Source organism: Mustelus asterias, chromosome 30 (genome assembly GCF_964213995.1).
Source record: "Mustelus asterias chromosome 30, sMusAst1.hap1.1, whole genome shotgun sequence".
Lineage (NCBI taxonomy): Eukaryota > Metazoa > Chordata > Chondrichthyes > Carcharhiniformes > Triakidae > Mustelus > Mustelus asterias.
Window position 1 is genome coordinate 16,827,087 of NC_135830.1, and position 20,605 is coordinate 16,847,691.

Here is a 20,605-nt window from a genome sequence, read left to right on the forward strand (position 1 = left end):
TCCCTGTCTTGCGCGCAAGAAACAATACTTTACACTCTATGTTAATACATGTGACAGTAATAAATCAAATCCAAAGATAAATCATCAATTAAAATCCCAGCAGATGAGAAAGCGACTGGAAGCTGCATCTGAATCTCCTGTTGTTCGGTCAACCATGACAGACCAATCTGGGACATTGACATGTAATAAATGACTTTATCAACTGAGTTTTATTTGTTAACTTCAAGGTCTTTGCCACATTTAGAAATTAAAATAATTTGTGCCACCAAAACCAGGGATGTACTGCTGAAGCTTTATAAGGCTCTGGTCAGACTAGCTTTGGAGTATTGTGAGCAAATTTGGACCTGTAGTAAAGAATGTGCTGGCCCTGGAGAAAGTCCAGAAGAGGTTCACAAGAATGATCCCGGGAATGAAAAGCTGGACGTTGGAGGAGCGTTTGAGGACTCTGGGTCTGTTCTCGGAGTTTAGAAAGATGAGCGGGTCCTCATTGAAACTTACAGAATACTGAAAGGCCTGGATAGAGTGGACGTGAGGAAGATGCTTCCATTTGTAGGAGAGACTCGGATCCGAGGGCACAGCCTCAGAATAAAAGGACGACCCTTTTGCACCAAGATGAGGAAGACTTTCTTCAGCCAGAGGTTCGTGAATCTGTGCAATTCATTGCCATAGAAGGCTGTGCATGGCCAGTTCATTGAGTGTATTTAAGACAGAGATAGATATGTTCTTGATTGGTAAGGGGATCAAATGTTATGGGGAAAAGACGGGAGAATGGGGTTGAGAAACTTATCGGCCATGATTAAATGGCGGACTAGACTCAATGAGCAGAATACCTTAAATTCGGCTCCTATATCATATGGTCTTATTAGTTTCACGCTCACTGTTAGCTACAGTATTTACACTAGTCCCCCGCTCTTTATTAGCTTCAGTGTATGCTTTAGTTTCAGCATTCCAACTGAGCAGTATTCAGTTCAAACTAGCACAGACCAGACAACACAATAAAGTTAGTTTAAATTGACATAATAGATGATATGAATAGTTTGTTCTGAAGAAATGATACGAATTTGAAAGTGATTAATTCATAGTCTTTGAAGAATTTCCCCGATTCAATGTGAAGCTTTTAATGGTATAGAATATCTACCCACTTTTCAGCGCCGGCATCTGCAACTGTAGATGGATGAAAAGCAACAATCTGACAAACAGCAGGTAATATCTGTCATGGTAAAATAAACAGTTTGATAAATAATGGTAATATCTGACATCATGCATCTGTCCTGAGATCTTTGGGATAATCCAAAATAAATCATACATTCAGAAATTAAATAAAGCTGAGGTGAGTGTGGAGGGACAGAGTGAAATTGTGAATTCTAGCTTTCTATGCTCTCGCTCTGCATCTGCTCAGTGGGATATGAGAAACAAGGAAAGAGGAAACTGCATTTCCAAAGCTCCAATTATGTGCAATGGTGCGCCAGTGTTCCTGTGTTGCTTTCGTTCTCGGGATGTCTGTTTCAGAGGAAATGCTATCACTTTTGTCCAACTTAAATTTAATTTGGTTACAGGGCGCTGAGAAGTCATTAACCGCTGTCGTGCATGAGTTTGTTGCTTGTAGTTTGTGATGTGTGTTTCTGTGGGTGTATGGCTGCGTGTTGTGTGTATTTAAGAGAGATTCTGTGTTTCTCTCTCTGTAAGTCTCTCTGTGTATCAGTACATGGGTAAGAATGTGCAAGTGTCTGGGTGTGTGTGTTTGTGAGAGTGTGTTTCTCTGTGCCTGTGAGTATGTGTGTGTGTGTTTGTGAGTGTGTGGGTGTCAGTTTGGGCCTGTGTGTCTGGAAATAGGTGCAGGTGTGTTATCTTGGAAACAGGAATTACAGAGTGCAGCAGAGTTTACCCACTCCCATTCTGAATGGGATTAGTGTCTGATAACTGCACCAAATGTACACATTACAGTCTGAGATCATCCCCAACTACAATCTCCAGACAATATCTCCCATAGGGAATGAGGGAACAGAGTTCATGTACAGTGACTGGTGATAAAAGGGTTAATTCACCAGCCGGGGTTCCTGCTGCAAACTCCAATCCCTGTCAATCCACCACCCCCCCCCCCCCCTCGCTCTGTCTCTTTCACTCTCCCCCCAGATCTAGACCTAATCGAAACACAATCTCTGCACCCCTCTCTCTCTTCTGCTCTGGATAATCTGTCCTGATCTCTGCTGTTTCTCTATCTCAGCGTGAATCTGGATGAAGTGCTCTCTCTGATAAGTTTCTGTCTGACCGTTTAAAATAATGATGTACGCTGTGCATCATGTTTTAAAGCTCAGAATGAGAAGAGAACAGTGGGAGGCGGGAGCAGGAAAATCCACAATCCCACCCTGAAGTGGCTGCTGCCCATTTTATTGAACCATTGAATTCAGCCACTTCAACCCTGTTCGGGAATTAAAGAAATGCAAAGGTGCCCCTGAGATTAGGCCTTGAATTGAGGCCGAACCACACAGGCCTTGAATTGAGGCGCAGTCACACAGGCCTTGAATTGAGGCCTACTCACACAGGCCTTGAATTGAGGCCGAACCACACAGGCCTTGAATTGAGGCCCAGTCACACAGGCCTTGAATTGAGGCCTACTCACACAGGCCTTGAATTGAGGCCTACTCACACAGGCCTTGAATTGAGGCCTACTCACACAGGCCTTGAATTGAGGCCCAGTCACACAGACCTTGAATTGAGGCCTACTCACACAGGCCTTGAATTCAGGCCTACTCACACAGGCCTTGAATTCAGGCCTACTCACACAGGCCTTGAATTGAGGCCCAGTCACACAGGCCTTTGAATTGAGGCCTACTCACACAGGCCTTGAACTGAGGCCTATTCACACAGGCCTTGAATTGAGGCCTACTCACACAGGTCTTGAATTGAGGCCTACTCACACAGGCCTTGAATTGAGGCCTACTCACACAGGCCTTGAATTGAGGCCTACTCACACAGGCCTTGAATTGAGGCCTACTCACACAGGCCTTGAATTGAGGCTTAGTCACACAGGCCTTGAATTGAGGCCTAGTCACACAGGCCTTGAATTGAGGCCCAGTGAAACACAACAATCCTTTCCATCCACAAATCCCAGTGCCCTGTCTGAAAACGCATTGGATTGAGAACACGCCTTTCCCCCAGGCTCAGGAATGTGAATTTCAGCTCCCTCTCGCTCCCGAGTGCTTCGCAGTGAGAGAGGCAGACTGAGAATGTTATAAAGAGAAACTCAGTAAAAGTAGATTGAAGCGCTGCCCTGAGCTCTCACACAGCACCGTGACATTACTGAGTGTAAAGCACAGGCACTGTCCAATTGGCCAATTAAACCGGGTCCCAATCGCAGCCTTTTTCATTCCAAGCCCCTGTAAGAACTCGATCAAACATCCTCTCTACAGCTCTGTATCACCCTGTTCCTCTCGATATCCCACCCTCCTTTCCCTCAATCTTTTATGTTTAAAATGTGGACACTGATCGTGTGAGGAATATGGGGCAGGGAGGAGGCACAGAGCATGAGTGCACAGCAAGATCCCACACACACACACACAGTCTGAACATGGCCAGATACAATGTGATATTGAAGTGAGGATTGAGGTGAAGTCAGTGGGCAATGAGGGACCTCACCTCTCCCTCACTCCGCCCCTCTTCCTTCCACCCCTCCCCAGTTACAATAAGGGGACATCACTCCTGGTTTGGTGCTGTTTGTACATTTGACATGAACAGGGAACCTTCCACTTCGAGCACAGTCACTCCTCTCTGTTTCTCTCTCTCTGATTCCCCCTCTCTTTTACCTCCACCATCTCTGTCCCTATCCACCTCTCTCTCTCTCTCTCCTGCACTTGATGACCTACCTCTGTTCTCTCTCTCTCTGCCTGTTTATCTCCCCCATCTCTGTACGTACCCATCACCCTCCTCTCTCTCTCTCGCCTGCTCTGGACAATCTCTCTCTCGCCTGCTCTGGATAATCTCTCTCTCGCTCTGACGATGAATCTGGATTGAAATGCTCCCTGAAAGGTTTCTGTCTGACCATTTTAAATCATGTCACCCTGTGACCACTGTTTGTGTTGATCACTGATTCACATTGAGAAATGAGGCTGGGGACAGTGGTGGGAGATGGAAGCAATCACAGTCAGTTGTCAGTACACTGAATTTGGGGAGCGGAACCACGGTCTCCCAGCAGGATAGGCTGCAGGGAAAATACACAAAGCAAGATCCCACAAGCAACTGCTCTCTTACCCTCCTGTTTCCCCCCCCCCCCCCCCATCCCCCCGCCCCTCACTGTTACCCTCCATTTCCCATTTCTCTCCCTGATAACTCACAATCAAAGGAGAATGATGGGAGACAGAGAGAGAGAGAGAGAGCAGGAAAACCCACAATCACATCCTGAATTAAATGGATTATTTTGTTTTTAACCATCGAGTTCTCCCACTTCAGCACTGGCAGTGTTCGGGGATGAAGCAAATACAAAAGGACATTCTGAGGGCCCTCTGAGATTAGGCCTTGAATTGAGGCCTAGTCAAAGAGGCTGCATTAAACCTCGGGGACAGAGAACAGTTTTCTCCCCCCTCCCACAGTGAATGAGGACAATCCTCCCCAGCCCCAAAACTGTCCCAGACACGACTGGAAGGAGTGAGGGGGAAAAGGGAGCCAGTGATCCCCATACCCTGCCCCTTCCACCCTCCCCCCACCATTAAAACAACAAATCACATTGGTATTTTCTCTGACATTTATACAAGATGCAACATCAAAACAAATGGATGGAGCAGCGGGGAAGGACTGCAGGAAAGTGAGTGGAAAACAAAACCCACACCTTTCTCCCTCCCACTCTCTCCCCTTCACACTCTTCCCCCCCCCACCCCTCCCCCCTCTCGCCCCCTCCCCCCATGCTCTCCTGACTCACTCTCCCCTTTACTTAGTCTCTCTCCCCTCACACTTTCCCGTTCACTGTCTTTCCCATCACACTATCCCGCCTCAGACACTCTCCTTTACTTTCCATCCCCTCAGCCTCTCTCCCCTCAATCTATCTCACCCTCACTCTGTCTTCAATCTATCTCCCCGTCATTCTGTTCCCCTCACTCTCCCTCCACTGTCCCCTCACTCGCTCATCACTCTCTCTCCCCTCACTCCATCTCCCTTTGCTCTCTACCCTCACTCACTCTCTCCCCCTCGCTCTTCACTTATTCCCCCCCTCACTCTATCTCCTCTCTCTCCCCGTCAGTCCCTCTCCCCTTACTCTCTCCCTCCTCTGACTCTCTCTCCCTCACTCCCCCTCCCCTCACAATAACTCCTGTTCAATCTCTTCACCGCACTCTATTCCCCTAAATCTTTGCCCTCACTCTCTCATACTGTCTCCCACTCACTCGGTTCACCTTCACTCTCTTCCCCTCACCCTTTCCCCTCATTATCTCCCCCCTCAGCCTTTTGCCCCCTCACTCCCTCCCCCCACTTTCTCCCTCACTTTCCTCCCCCTCAATTTTTTCTCACACTCCCTCCCCCCCAATTTCCCCCTCACTCTCTCCCCTATCTCCGCACAACCTCTCTCCTCCTTACTTTCTTCCTGCTTAGTCCCTCCCCCTCACCCCTCCAGTCTCCCCTCATTCTCTCCCTTCAGCCTCTCTCCACATCACTTTCTTCGCCCTCACTCTATCCTCCTCAATCCCTTCCCCTTCACTCTCTTCCCCCTCAGTCTCTGCCCTCACACTCTCCCCTTTACTTTCCGTCTTAGTCCCCCTCACTCTCCCCTCATCCTCTCCCCCCTGTTCGCCTTCACTCACTCCCCCATTCTCTCCCCTCACTGTCTTCCCCCTCAGTCTGCTATCACACTATCCCACCTCAGACACTCCATCCCCTCAGCCTCTCTCCCGCTCACGCTCTTACCGTCACTTACACTCTCCTCACTCTCTTCCCCTCACTTTCTCTCCCTCTCGACTTATTCTCCCCCCTTACTCTATCTCCTCTCACTCTCTCCCCATCAGTCCCTCTCCCCATACTCTCTCCCTCGCTCATTCCTCACCTCGTCTCTCCACCTCTCTTCACTTAATTGATCTTCCAACACGTTCACCCCTCACTCTCTCCCCTCCCTATTTCTCCCTTCACTCTCCCCCTCACTCGCTCTTCACCTACTCTCCCCCTCACTATCTCTACCCTATCGACCTCACATTCTCCCCCTCACAATCACTCCTCCCCTCACCCTCTCTACCCCTCACGGTAACTCCCGTTCAATCTCTGCATCTCACTCGTCCCCTAAATCTCTTCCCTCTCACGCTCACTCTCTCCCCCTCTCCCTACCTCTCATTCTCTTCTCCCTCAGCCTCTCATCCCCTCACTCTCTCCCCATCACTTTCTTCCCTCACTCTCGCCTCCTCACTCCAGCTCGCTCTCTCCCCGACACTGTCTCCCCATCATGCTCTCAGCCCTCACCCTGTCCCCTCACACTCTCTCCTCTCACTCTCCCCATCACTCTCTTTCCTTCTCTGTCCCTCACTCGTCTTCACCTATTGCCCCCTCACTCCCTCTCCCCCACACTATCTCCCATTGCACTCTCCCCTCACACATTCTCCACTCTCCTCACCCACACTCCCCCTCACTCGCTCTTCACCTACTCTCCCCCTCACTCTTTCTGCTCACTCTCTCTCATTGAGTGTATTTAAGACAGAGATAGTCACGTTCTTGATTGGTAAGGGATCAAATGTTATGGGGGAAAGGTGGGAGAATGGGTTTGGAAACTTATCAGCCGTGATTAAATAGTGGAGTCGGCTCGATGAGCAGAATAGCTGAATTCTGCTCCTGTATCTTATGGTCTTTTCAGTTTCACGCTCACTGTTAGCTACAGTATTTACACTTGTCCCCCGCTCTTTATTAGCTTGTGTACGTATTAGTTTCAGCATTCCCATGATTCACAATTAGCATTTAACTAATTAACCAATAAGCATTTAATTGCAAATAACTACAGTTATACAGATGATAAAATTAGGAATATCCATTACAATTACAGAGCAGCAACATTAACCCTTTCTCTTCCAAGACTCAATAACACAGATCATGTCACATACTGAGCAGTATTCAGTTAAAACTAGCACAGACCAGACAACACAATAAAGTTAGTTTAAATTGCAATAATAGATGATATGAATAGTTGGTTCTGAAGAAATGACACTAATTTGAAAGTGATTAATTCATAGTCTTTGAAGAATTTCCCCGATTCAATGTGATGCTTTTAATGGTATAGAATATCTACCCACTTTTCAGCGCCGGCATCTGCAACTGTAGATGGATGAAAAGCAACAATCTGACAAACAGCAGGTAATATCTGTCATGGTAAAATAAACAGTTTTATAAATAATGGTAATATCTGACATCATGCATCTATCTGTCCTGAGACCCTTGGGATAATCCAAAATATATCATACATTCAGAAATTAAATAGAGCTGAGGTGAGTGTGCAGGAACAGAGTGAAATTGTGAATTCCAGCTTTCTATGCTCTCGCTCTGCATCTGCTCAGTGAGATATAAGGAACAAGGAAAGAGGAAACTGCATTTCCGAGGCTCTGATCCTGTGCAATGCTGCGCCAGTGTTCCTTTGTTGCTTTCATTCTCGGGATGTCGGTTTCAGAGGAAATGTTATCACTTTTGTCCAACTTAAATCATTTGGTTATGGGGTGCTGAGAATTCATTCACCGCTGTAATGCATGGGTTTGTGATGTGTGTTTCTGTGGGTGTATGGGTGTGTATTTAAGAGAGATTCTGTGTTTCTCTCTGTGTGTCAGTACGTGGGTAAGAGTGTGGAAGTGTCTGGGTTTGTATGCGTGTGTTTGTGTGTGTATCTGTGCCCGTGAGCATGTGTGTGAGTTTGTCAGTGTGTGAATGAGTGTGGGGGTGTCAGTTTGTCTGTGTGTGCGTCTGGAGGGATGTGTGTAGGATGCACAGATGTGTGTATGTGTATGATTGTGTGTCTGTATGTCTGTGTGTCGGTTTCCATGATTGTGCCTCTCTGCGTGTCTCTCTCTGTGAGCGTGTGTGTGAGATTGTGCTTATGATTGTGTGTTTTTGTGTGGGAATGTCAGTGCCTCTGTGTGATTGAGATTATAAATCAGAAACACATTCCTTTGGATTGGAATCACTTTGATCAACTTGTGCATTCGGGATTTTAACAGTTCCAGACATAATTGAAGTAACATTTACCGTGTGTGTGTGTTTGTTGTGGGTTAAGGAATGGAAACCCTGCTTCACCAGAGTCAACACTGAAACTTTCCCAGATAAATATGTGGGAACTTTTGTTGAGGTTGATAATTGGCAGGGTAAACGGGGGGCGAGAGTGGAATGAGAGCATTTGGATTCCAATGGAGCTGCTCTCTGTATCACCGAAACCTGTGGAATTGGAAAGCAAGAGCTGTAAAAGGGGAATAGTTTGTTTGGAAATTATTTTGTTTGAACACGGACAAAATGTGATTAAAGGTTGTAATTGTGTCTCAAAATGTTTGTGTTTCCAATTTTCAGAGAATCAGTCTGAGAGATTGAGACAATTATCTTGGAAACATTAAAAGAACCGTTAGCAAGATCCACTGTGGAAGATTAAACACTGACAATGTCTGACACAGGAATTAGAGTGCAGCAGAGTTTACCCACTCCCATTCTGAATGCGATTAGTGTCTGATAACTGCACCAAATGTACACATTACAGTCTGAGATCATCCCCAACTACAATCTCCAGACAATATCTCCCATAGGGAATGAGGGAACAGAGTTCATGTACAGTGTCTGGTGATAAAAGGGTTAATTCACCAGCCGGGGTTCCTGCTGCAAACTCCAATCCCTGTCAATATTGTTCAATATTCACACTGCAGTAACCGGTTCCCAGATGCAGACATGGGACTTACTGAACTTGTCTGAGGCTCACAGAGAGCAGCACCTGCAGTAGCTGGGAGCCGCCAGCAGATGGTGGCATTGTGTCACTTTAATCACCAGATAGTGAAAGAGGTTTTGAGGAGAGGCTGGTGGAGCCTTTAATTCATTCACAGAGACAGAGAGGAAACTCTGACAAGATTGACCAATCTGCCCTCTGCTGGGTACTGTCAGAATCACACACACACTGTTCTCTGGAGAATTATCTCTGCTGCTCCCTTTTGAAAGGAGGTTGAAGACTCTGTTGCTGAGAACACTGACAACACATTGCTGCTTAAACAATGGTTTGCAGCAATCTTTCCTTCAATGTGGAGACTAAAACTACAACAGTTTTCCAGCTGGGAAACCAGGTAAGCAGGGAAATCAGTGCCAGGCTGGAGGGGCTGATGGAATAGGGAGGGAGAGGGGCAGGAATGAAGGGTTTGGAAGGAGCTGTCGAAGATCTTCACAATTCAGGATTTCACTGTAACCGGTGGAGCAGCAATGTTTATAGATTGAAATGTTCACACTGTCACTCTCAGTCCCCGTCTGGATCCCCGCAGCGACTCCAGATGTCTCTTCCCATTTGGACTGAACTGATTATTGAACAGCCTGGAACAGATTAAAGATGAAACAGGAAATAAACAGATTGAACAACAGGGTAAATAACAGGAGACTGGAGTTAATGGGACAAATCTTCTGGTCTCTGGATCGCCAGAGACCAGACACACATCCAATGATGAGCATCGGGATCCTGTGGATGTCCTGACGCACTGATCTACCTGGGAATTGTCCCAGAGGTATTAACTACTATTGGGGAACTCCCCTGCTGCAGTTAGAGTCAGATACTTGGGACAGATTCACAAAGTTTACCTGGATAGTTACTCAGGTAATGTTAGACAGCTCACCACCTGGGCTAATACCTGAATAGCACAACCGAGTTCCCCAATCACTTCCCACTGATCCCCATATTACACCTCCCACAATCTGACTAGACCCACTCCCCCCAACCCATCCCTCCCTCCCCTCCAACCTGGCGACCTCCCATGAGCCCTTAAACTAATCGGACTAACCCTCCTAATTTGAACACACCCTGACCCAACCTCTCCTCACCTGACATAGAAACATAGAAGATATGAGCAGGAGGAGGCCATTTCGCCCTTCGAACCTGCTCCGCCATTCATCATCATCATGGCAGATCGTCGAACTCAACAGCCTAATCCTGCTTTCTCCCCGTAAGCTTTGATCCCGTTCGCCCCAAGTGCTATTTATAGCTGCCTCAAATACATTCTTGACTAAGCTTCTGACTTAAACTGATTACTCCAGAACCAACCCCACCCCACTACTCTCTTCAAAGCTAGTAACCAACCCCCCACCACACAACTACATCTGTTTAGACCTTAACAACATGACCAACTCCCAGCCACTATCTAAACTCCCGATTAACCCTCCAACCCAACACAATGCAACTCGTCCAATCCTCGTCCAGTCCAAAGTGGGTTAGACCCCACTTGGAGTACTGCGCGCAGTTCTGGTCACCTCATTACAGGAAAGATGTTGAAGCCATTGAAAGGGTGCAGAGGAGATTTACAAGGATGTTGCCTGGATTGGGGGGCATGCCTTATGAGGATAGGTTGAGGGAGCTTGGTCTCTTCTCCCTGGAGAGACGAAGGATGAGAGGTGACCTGATAGAGGTTTACAAGATGTTGAGAGGTCTGGATAGGGTAGACTCTCAGAGGCTATTTCCAAGGGCTGAAATGGTTGCTATGAGAGGACACAGGTTTAAGGTGCTGGGGGGTAGGTACAGAGGAGATGTCAGGGGTAAGTTTTTCACTCAGAGGGTGGTGGGTGAGTGGAATCGGCTGACGTCGGTGGTGGTGGAGGCAAACTCGTTGGGGTCTTTTAAGAGACTTCTGGATGAGTACATGGGATTTAATGGGATTGAGGGCTATAGATAGGCCGAGAGGTGGGGATGTGATCGGCGCAACTTGTGGGCCGAAGGGCCTGTTTGTGCTGTGGCTTTCTATGTTCTATGTTCTATGTTCTCCCACACCCAGAACTAATCCTTGAACCTCTCCCCAGCTCCCTGACTATTCATCCAGCGACACACCAACCCATTCACTCCCCCAATCAACTAACACGTATGGAGCTCCCCGGGGTCACTATGCTGTAAGTAGGGTGTGTGTTCTCTCTACCCTGACTCCACTCTGCTCTGCTGGAGCTCCCCGGGGCCACTGTGCTGTAAATAGTGTGTGTTCTCTCTTCCCCAACTCTACTCTGATGGAGCTCCCCGGGGTCACTGTGCTGTAAATAGGGTGTGTTCTCTCTTCCCGACTCTACTCTGATGGAGCTCCCCAGGGTCACTGTGCTGTAAATAGGGTGTGTGCTCTCTCTTCCCCGACTCTTGTCTGCTCTGATGGAGCTCCCAGGGTCGCAGTGCCGAAGATCCTGGGAGAAATCTTCATTATGCAGCGTACTAGCCTTCATTAATCGAGGGATTGAGTTTAGGAGTCGGGAGATATTGCTGCAGCTTTATAGGACCCTGGTTAGACCCCACTTGGAGTACTGCGCGCAGTTCTGGTCACCTCATTACAGGAAAGATGTTGAAGCCATTGAAAGGGTGCAGAGGAGATTTACAAGGATGTTGCCTGGATTGGGGGGCATGCCTTATGAGGATAGGTTGAGGGAGCTTGGTCTCTTCTCCCTGGAGAGACGAAGGATGAGAGGTGACCTGATAGAGGTTTACAAGATGTTGAGAGGTCTGGATAGGGTAGACTCTCAGAGGCTATTTCCAAGGGCTGAAATGGTTGCTACGAGAGGACACAGGTTTAAGGTGCTGGGGGGTAGGTACAGAGGAGATGTCAGGGGTAAGTTTTTCACTCAGAGGGTGGTGGGTGAGTGGAATCGGCTGACGTCGGTGGTGGTGGAGGCAAACTCGTTGGGGTCTTTTAAGAGACTTCTGGATGAGTACATGGGATTTAATGGGATTGAGGGCTATAGATAGGCCTAGAGGTAGGGATATGATCAGCGCAACTTGTGGGCCGAAGGGCCTGTTTGTGCTGTGGCTTTCTATGTTCTATGTTCTAAATATGCAGCAGTTTCAGGTTGGGAGAATTTTTAAACATACCGACAATCTGCTTACCATTGCTGCTGCTTGGAAGATTCAGGCAGATTTATATTTTAAATCCATTTATATTTTAACTGTCACACTGAAAATTAACACAAACACTCACTCGATCTCCTCCAGACTCCTGCAGGTCAGTATGAGGCGGCGGAGAGCAGGGACAGATTGATCTGTGAAGGAGTTTGTTACCAAGTTCAGAATCCTCAGTGACTGTTTTGTACAGAGAGCGGAGGCGAGATCCTCAGCACAAGAATCCGTGAGAGCGTTATTATACAGACTGGAGACCAGAGAGAGGAATAACAGGAATCACGCTCAATCCCCAGTGTTTTAAATAATACTGTTAATAACAATAATAATGTATTGTATCAGACATTCCAAAAACACAACCTGCATTTCTGTAGAATGAGGAAATACTCAATGCTGAAAATGAAATATAAATAAACTGGAAATGCTCAGCAGGTTAGCTAAGTGTTTGTGAAGAGAGAAACAGGGGTAAAGTTTGAGCTTCCATTGGAACTGGGAACGGGCAGTGAATTGACAGGTTTGAAGTGACAGCGGTGGGTGGCTGGGGAAGAAACAAAGAAAGGACAAACTGGAATTACAGGAGTGATTAAATGATAAAAGTGATGATGGGACAGGACCACAATCACAGGATCCTCATGTCCTTACTCGGAGTGGTTCGGGAGGGACATGGGATGGTCAGTGGTTTGGGAATGCAGTTTGTGGTGAGGTTGAAGATAATGCTGTGATTTTACCAGAAGCTCTGAAGTGCCAACATGGGGATTGGAAATGGGTGGTGTGCCCGTGTGGGCAGGATAGGCAGAGTTATGAAGGTGATATTGTCAGAGGGGGACAATTAACGGCTGGCAGGCAGGGGGAGGTGCCGACTCAGGCAGCCTGGGCAGGGGGCAGTCCCGGTTCAGGCAATGCTGGCACCATCTCCAAAGGCAGCCAGCAGGACTTTCAAACACAGCAGCTCTGGAGGGAGCAGCGAGGGAGTTCTGCTTATTGAATGAAGGACAGAAATGTCAGAAAGCAGAGCAAGGCTTGCCATCCCCCCTCCCCCCGCCTCCCTGGAGGGGCTCCTCCCGGCTGCTCAGGCTCAGAGGGAGGTCCTGTTCCCACAGGATGGGAGGAGATTATCCCATCGGTACAAGCCAGTCTGGATGGAGATTGCTGGGAGGTGAGCAGGTTTCAGACACGTGGTTACAGAGTGGAAAAGGATCAATGTCCTGTTGTGTTCTGTCACGGTGAGTGCAGCACAGCCTGATATGTGAATAAGGATGAGAGGGAAATTGTGGAAAGAACATCTCCACCCAGACACTGGCAATGCAAAGGATTTGCAAAATGTCACTGGCTGTCCTGTCTGGAGACAATACACATCTCTGTAACCTGTGCTTAATGCTGCCTTCTCTCACATTATCTGTCTCTTTAAGACCTGGTTGGCTGTAGGGATTCGCATTCTAATCAGTATTCTGTAACTTGATTTTGTGTCTCTGTGCACTGTTTGAGAGCAGATTTCCACTCCATCTGACGAAGGAGCAGCGCTCTGAAAGCTAATGGTATTTGCTACCAAATAAACCTGTTGGACTTTAACCTGGTGTTGTTAAAACTCTTACAATGCAAAGGCAGCAGCATTGACTGTCAGAGACATGTCCGTTAGACTATCACCAGCATAGGCTCGAGCAGGGCTGACCAACATATACACTGGGCAAACACACGTCAATGTTTTTCTCACTCAAGGGGCCGATGAGTAAATTTCAGAATGATAAAGTTTGGCACAGCAGGAATTTCAATTAAAAACTGAACTGAGATATGAAAAGAAACAACTTGCTGAGCACAATAATGAGTAATAAATAAAGATGATTATTAGAGTTTAATCCTCATCAATCACAAATTGTTTCTCTCCCACATTTGCTGCAGATTGGCTCAAAAACCCAGCAGCAGCAAACATGGGAAAGAAACGGGATGTGATTGGAGGAGCAGCTCCATGCAGATTCTTCCATTCAAACTGAGCTGTGTGACTGAGATTCTGGAAACTCGCTCCGGGGGCCGCATTGAGGGGCTTCGAGGGTCACATTCGCCCCTTGGTCCACACGTTGGACAACCCTGGGCTCATGCATGTGTTTGATGAGTGAGTAACAATTTATGTGTTTGGAAAGAGAGCAAACATCATCAGGGAATGAGTGAAGAAGAGTGGAGACATCCAGGTCTTGCCATCCTTACACCAATGGACGATGAAGTGCTGGATCAGGAAGGCCTGGGGGCAGAGTGGGTAATTACTGCTGGTGAGACGGGTTGAGTGGGTGGCCTAATGAATGGACACAGGAGAGCGTCTGGTGAGGACAAAACATAGAGCTTGTTTATCCATCACTGGTCACAGAGAGCAGTCTGAAGGACATATTGGGATAAGAACAAAATAACTAGGAGCAGCAGAAGGCCATTCAGCCCCTCGAGCATACTCCATCACGGCTGATCTAATTATAGTCTCAACTCTTTTCTCTGTCGCTTCCCCTTGATTCGCTTCTCAATCCAAAATCATTCTGAACTCAGCCTTGAATATATTCAATGACTCTGCCGCCACTAGTCTCCAGGGAAGAGAATTCCACTGACCAGCCACCATTTAAAAAATAAATTTCTCCTCATCTCAGTCTTAAGGGACTGACAATTACATTTTAAAATCTGTCCCCTTGTTCTGGTCTCTCTTACAAGAAGAAACAGCCTCTCAGCAACCACCCTGTCTCATCCCCTCAATGCGATCACCTTTTAATCTTCTGAACTTTCATAGATATTGCTCCAATCTGCTCACATTTTCCTCGTAAAATAAACCTCTCCATCCCAGGAATCAGCCGAGTGAACTTTCTCTGAACTGGTTCCAGTACAATTCTATCCTTTTTTAAGTAAAGAGCTCAACATTATACACATTACTCCAGTTGTGATCTAATGAAGGTCGTGTAAAACTGCAGCAAAACCTTCTTACTCTTACCTTCCATTCCTATTGCAATAAGAACGTTAAGAAACAGGAGCAGGAGTCATCCATTCTGTCCTTCAAATCCACTCCATCATTCAATGTGACCATGGCTGATCCTCTGCTTCAACACCATTTCCAGCATTATCCCTGCATTCCTTGATTCACCAGCATTCTAATGGAAAACAAATACCCCCTCATCTCAGCCTAAATAACTGCCCCTTATTCTCAGACTGGGTCCCAGGTTTCAGACCCTCCAGCAAGGGGAAACATCCTTTCTGCATCTGGCCGATTGAACCCCGTAAAATAGTGTAGGTTTGAATAAGTTCAGCTATCATTCTTCTAAAGGCCTGAGAATAAAGGATTTTTGTTCCTCATAGGACAACCCATCTGTCCCTGGACCTATTTTAGTGAACCTTCTTTACAGGCCAAGTACATCTTTGCTTCGGTCAGGAGACCAAAACTGTACACAATACTCCAGGTTGGTCTCAGCAAGGCTGCATATAATTGCAGGAAGACATCTTTTCCCTCAACTCAAATCCTCTTACAATAATGGCTAACATACCATTTGTTATCTTAACTGCTCTCATCTTAGCTTTCAGTGCCTCATGAACAAGGATATCAAAATATCCTTGGAGTTGTCTTAATTTCTGTTTTTCCTACAAAATTAGATAACCTCACATTTTTCCACCTTGTAGTCCAACTGGCAATCCTTTGGCCGCTCCCTGAGCCTCTCCACATCCCCTTGAAACATCTTTGCATCCTCCTCACAATTCAGATTTCCACCTAGTTTTCTATTATTTGCAAATTTGGAAATATTATATTTGATCCCCACATCCATATCATTGATATAGATTCTGAATAGCTGAGACCCAAACACTGATCCCTGCCGTACTCCACTAGTTAGAGGCTGTCAACCCAAAAATAACCCATTTATTCCAACTCCTTGTTTCTGTCCACTAACCAGTTCTCAATCCATGCTGGTATATTCCTCCCAATCCCATGTGCTCCAATTTTCTTCAATAACCTCTTGTGTGTGAATCATGCAATTATAGAATCCCTAGTGTAGGAGGCCAGCATTCGGCCCATCGAGACACTCTGACGGAGTATCTTACCAAGGTCCGCTCCCCGTGACATCACAAATTTACTAGGGCTAATCCACCTAACCTATACATCTTGGGACACTAAGGGCAATTTTACCATGGCCAATCCAGCTACCTTGCATCTCTTTGGAGTGTGGGGGGAAACCGGAGCACCCAGAGGAAACACACACAGACACGGGGAGAATGTAGAAACTCCACACAGTCACCCAAGGCTGGAATTGAACCCGGGCCCCTGGCTGTGATGCAACAATGTTAACCACTGTGTCACCGTGCCAGCCTTTCATAAATACATGTTGGCCCTGTCTAATCCTGCCATTAATTTCGAAGTGTTCTGTTATCACTTCCTTTATTATAGATTATTATAGGATTTCCATACCATCAATGTCAGACTAATAGATCTGCAGTTGCCCAGCTTCCCGTAACCCCACATATTTACGCCGCTAATCCACCTAACCTACACATCTTGGACACTAACGGGCAATTTAGCATGGCCAATCCACCCAACCTGCAGTTTTTGGACTGTGGGAGGAAACAGGAGCAGCCAGAGGAAACCCACACAGACATGGGGAGAACGTGAAAACTCCACAGACAGTCGTCCAAGGCTGGAATGAATCTGGGAATCTGACGCTGTGAGGCAGCAGTGCCAACCCCGGTGCCACATCTTCGCTTAATCTAATACACTCCTTGAATTAGCAACAGTTGGAACACTTCTGTTGCTGTTTTTCAAATGAAAGGAATCTATTTTTGTTGGAAACGCCACACATTTGCACATCACCATGTCTAAAACAGCTTAGAACATAGAACATAGAAAGCCACAGCACAAACAGGCCCTTCGGCCCACAAGTTGCGCCGATCACATCCCCACCTCTAGGCCTATCTATAGCCCTCAATCCCATTAAATCCCATGTACTCATCCAGAAGTCTCTTAAAAGACCCCAACGAGTTTGCCTCCACCACCACCGACGTCAGCCGATTCCACTCACCCACCACCCTCTGAGTGAAAAACTTACCCCTGACATCCCCCCTGTACCTACCCCCCAGCACCTTAAACCTGTGTCCTCTCGTAGCAACCATTTCAGCCCTTGGAAATAGCCTCTGAGAGTCCACCCTATCCAGACCCCTCAACATCTTGTAAACCTCTATCAGGTCACCTCTCATCCTTCGTCTCTCCAGGGAGAAGAGACCAAGCTCCCTCAACCTATCCTCATAAGGCATGCCCCCCAATCCAGGCAACATCCTTGTAAATCTCCTCTGCACCCTTTCAATGGCTTCAACATCTTTCCTGTAATGAGGTGACCAGAACTGCGCGCAGTACTCCAAGTGGGGTCTAACCAGGGTCCTATAAAGCTGCAGCATTATCTCCCGACTCCTAAACTCAATCCCTCGATTAATGAAGGCTAGTACGCCATACGCCTTCTTGACCGCATCCTCCACCTGCGAGGCCGATTTAAGAGTCCTATGGACCCGGACCCCAAGGTCCTTATGATCCTCTACACTGCTAAGAATGGTACCCTTCATTTTATACTGCTGCTCCATCCCATTGGATCTGCCAAAATGGATCACTACACACTTATCCGGGTTGAAGTCCATCTGCCACTTCTCCGCCCAGTCTTGCATTCTATCTATGTCTCGCTGCAACTTCTGACATCCCTCCAAACTATCCACAACACCACCTACCTTGGTGTCGTCAGCAAACTTACCAACCCATCCCTCCACTTCCTCATCCAGGTCATTTATGAAAATGACAAACAGCAAGGGTCCCAGAACAGATCCCTGGGGCACTCCACTGGTCACTGACCTCCATGCAGAGAAAGACCCCTCCACAGCCACTCTCTGCCTTCTGCAGGCAAGCCAGTTCTGGATCCACAAGGCAACAGCCCCTTGGATCCCATGCCCTCTCACTTTCTCAAGAAGTCTTGCATGGGGGACCTTATCGAACGCTTTGCTGAAGTCCATATAGACCACATCCACCGCTCTTCCTTCGTCAATGTGCTTGGTCACATTTTCAAAGAACTCAACCAGGCTCGTAAGGCACGACCTGCCCCTGACAAAGCCGTGCTGACTACTTTTGATCATACTAAACTTCTCTAGATGATCATAAATCCTGTCTCTCAGGATCCTCTCCATCAACTTACCAACCACTGAGGTTAGACTCACCGGTCGGTAATTTCCCGGGCTGTCCCTGTTCCCTTTCTTGAATATAGGGACCACATCCGCAATCCTCCAATCCTCCGGAACCTCTCCCGTCTCCATCGACGATGCAAAGATCATCGCCAAAGGCTCCGCAATCTCCTCCCTCGCCTCCCACAGTAACCTGGGGTACATCCCATCCGGTCCCGGCGACTTACCAACCTTGATGCCATTCAATAGTTCCAACACATCCTCTTTCTTTATGTCCACATGCTCGATCCTTTCTGTCCTCCGCAATCCAGCAGTACAACCACCCAGATCCCTTTCCACCGTGAATACCGAGGTAAAGTATTCATTAAGCACCTCCGCCATTTCTAACGGTTCCGCACAAACTTTTCCCCCTTCACCTTTTAAGGGTCCTATGCCTTCACATCTCATCCTTTTACTCTTGACATATTTGTAGAAAGCCTTGGGATTCTCCTTAATCTTACCCGCCAAGGTCTTCTCATGACCCCTTCTCGCTCTCCTAATTTCCTTCTTAAGCTCCTTCCTACATCGCGTATACTCCTCTAAATCCTTAACACCTCCTAGCTCTCTGAACCTTCTGTACGCCTCTCTTTTCTTATTCACCAGGTTCATCACAACAGCTTGTTGTGTGATTGGCACTGGAACGCGCTTCTCCGAGAAATTGCTTGAATAGATTCTGTGAACGAATCTTCTATTCAACTTTTGACAATCTGAGCGATTTATACAGTAAATGGAAGAAGCCATAGGAGCATTGACCTACAGAGGGATCTGTGTGTACAAGTCTACAGATCCCTGAAAGTGGCAACACAGGTGGATGAGGTGGTCAAGAAGGCAGAGAGCATGCTTGTGTTCATCAACCAGGGCATCGAGTATAAAAGTTGGCAAGTTATGTTATAGCTGTATGAAACTTTAGTTGGGCACATTTGAATATTGCTTGCAGTTCACTACTCGAAAGATGCGGATGCTTGGAGAGGGTGCAAAGAAGGTTTACCTGAATGTTGCCTGGTCAAGGAGGGTTAAGTTATGAGGAGAGGTTGTATAAACACGATTGTTTTCAAAACAAAAGGGAGGCTGAGTGATGACCTGATGGAGGTATACACAATTATGGGAAAGTTTTCACAGAGGGTGGTGGGTGCCTTGAATGCACTGCCAATGTAGGTGGTGGAAGTCGGCACGTTACCAATGTCCAACATGCATCTTTATAGATACATGAACAGGAGACGAACATAGGAATAGAAACCGCAAGTGGGCAGTAAGTACTGGGTCTGAATAAGGACTAGGAGTCACCAGAGGCTTGGTGGGCTGAAGGGCCTGTTGTATGGTTCTTTGTTCTTCTTTGTATAAGAAGATTTAAATCACCCATGATCATTGCAGTATGTTTTTACGAGACCCCATTATTTTTCCTGTGTACTGTGTCGGAGATTGTGACTTTTTAGGAGCCTATAAATGATTCCCACAAGTGACTTTTTAAACTTTGTTAATTCGTATCTCTCCCCAAACTGATTCTGCATCTTGATCATTGGAACTAAGTTCACCTCTCGCTATTGTACCGACATCTGTTACTAACAGAGTGACTCCACCACCATGTCCTGTCCTCCATTTACTGTCATCTATTCACTCTCCCCCTTTCACTAATCAATGGATGCTGTGCCCGGGGAGAGCTGTGCACATCTGAGGAGGAGGAGAGGACCTCAGAGGGTGAACCATAACATTATTCCCCCACACCCTCAACATAAGGGTTTGTGGGACTGACATCCCATTGCTCAGGGATCAGAGAGAGAAGCAACAGGAGTCAGAGGAAAAGCAGTTTTCCTTATTCATAACTGATGCCAATAGTAATGGGCAGTGTTTTTATACAAATACCAGTGGTGAAATTATATTGTTGAATATTCAGTTATTATAAACACAATCTCTCACAGTCTGCTACTTACTCCAGTTTCTGTATTTTACAGTCCGGATTCCTCAGAGCCACAGACAGCAGTTTCACTCCGGAATCTCCCAGTTTATTGTAACCCAGATCCAGATCTATCAGTGAGCGGTTTGTACTGAGAGCAGAGGCCAGGTCCTTGGCACAAGAATCAGTGAGATCGTTACCGTAGAGACTGGAGATCAGAGAGAGAAAAATATCAGAAATCAGGGTAAATCCACAGTGTTTTTAAGAATAAGATCATTAACAATAATAATGTACAGCGCGGGACATTCAAGAAACACAACTTCAGTTCATACAGAAGGCAAAATTATATTGATGCTGTAAATCTGAAATATGAATAAAATATGTGGAAAATCTCAGCAGGACAGGCAATATCTGTGAAAAGAGAAACAGATTTAGTTTCAATTCAATGAGCTAAAATTAAAACTTGG

The 20,605-nt window shown here is 46.7% G+C and overlaps 1 protein-coding gene across 1 annotated transcript in view; it reads right to left on the reverse strand.

The window, feature by feature from the left end:
- Window positions 1-8,660: 8,660 nt before the first annotated feature.
- LOC144480804 (NACHT, LRR and PYD domains-containing protein 3-like) overlaps window positions 8,661-20,605 on the reverse strand; it is a 31,818-nt gene continuing 19,873 nt past the window's right edge. The window contains exons 4-6 of the mRNA XM_078200407.1: window positions 20,176-20,346; window positions 12,126-12,293; window positions 8,661-9,504 (exon numbers count right to left, since the gene is read on the reverse strand). Of these exons, the coding sequence (XP_078056533.1) occupies window positions 9,417-9,504; window positions 12,126-12,293; window positions 20,176-20,346 (427 nt within the window). The 3' untranslated portion in view covers window positions 8,661-9,416. The remainder of the gene's footprint in view (window positions 9,505-12,125; window positions 12,294-20,175; window positions 20,347-20,605) is intronic.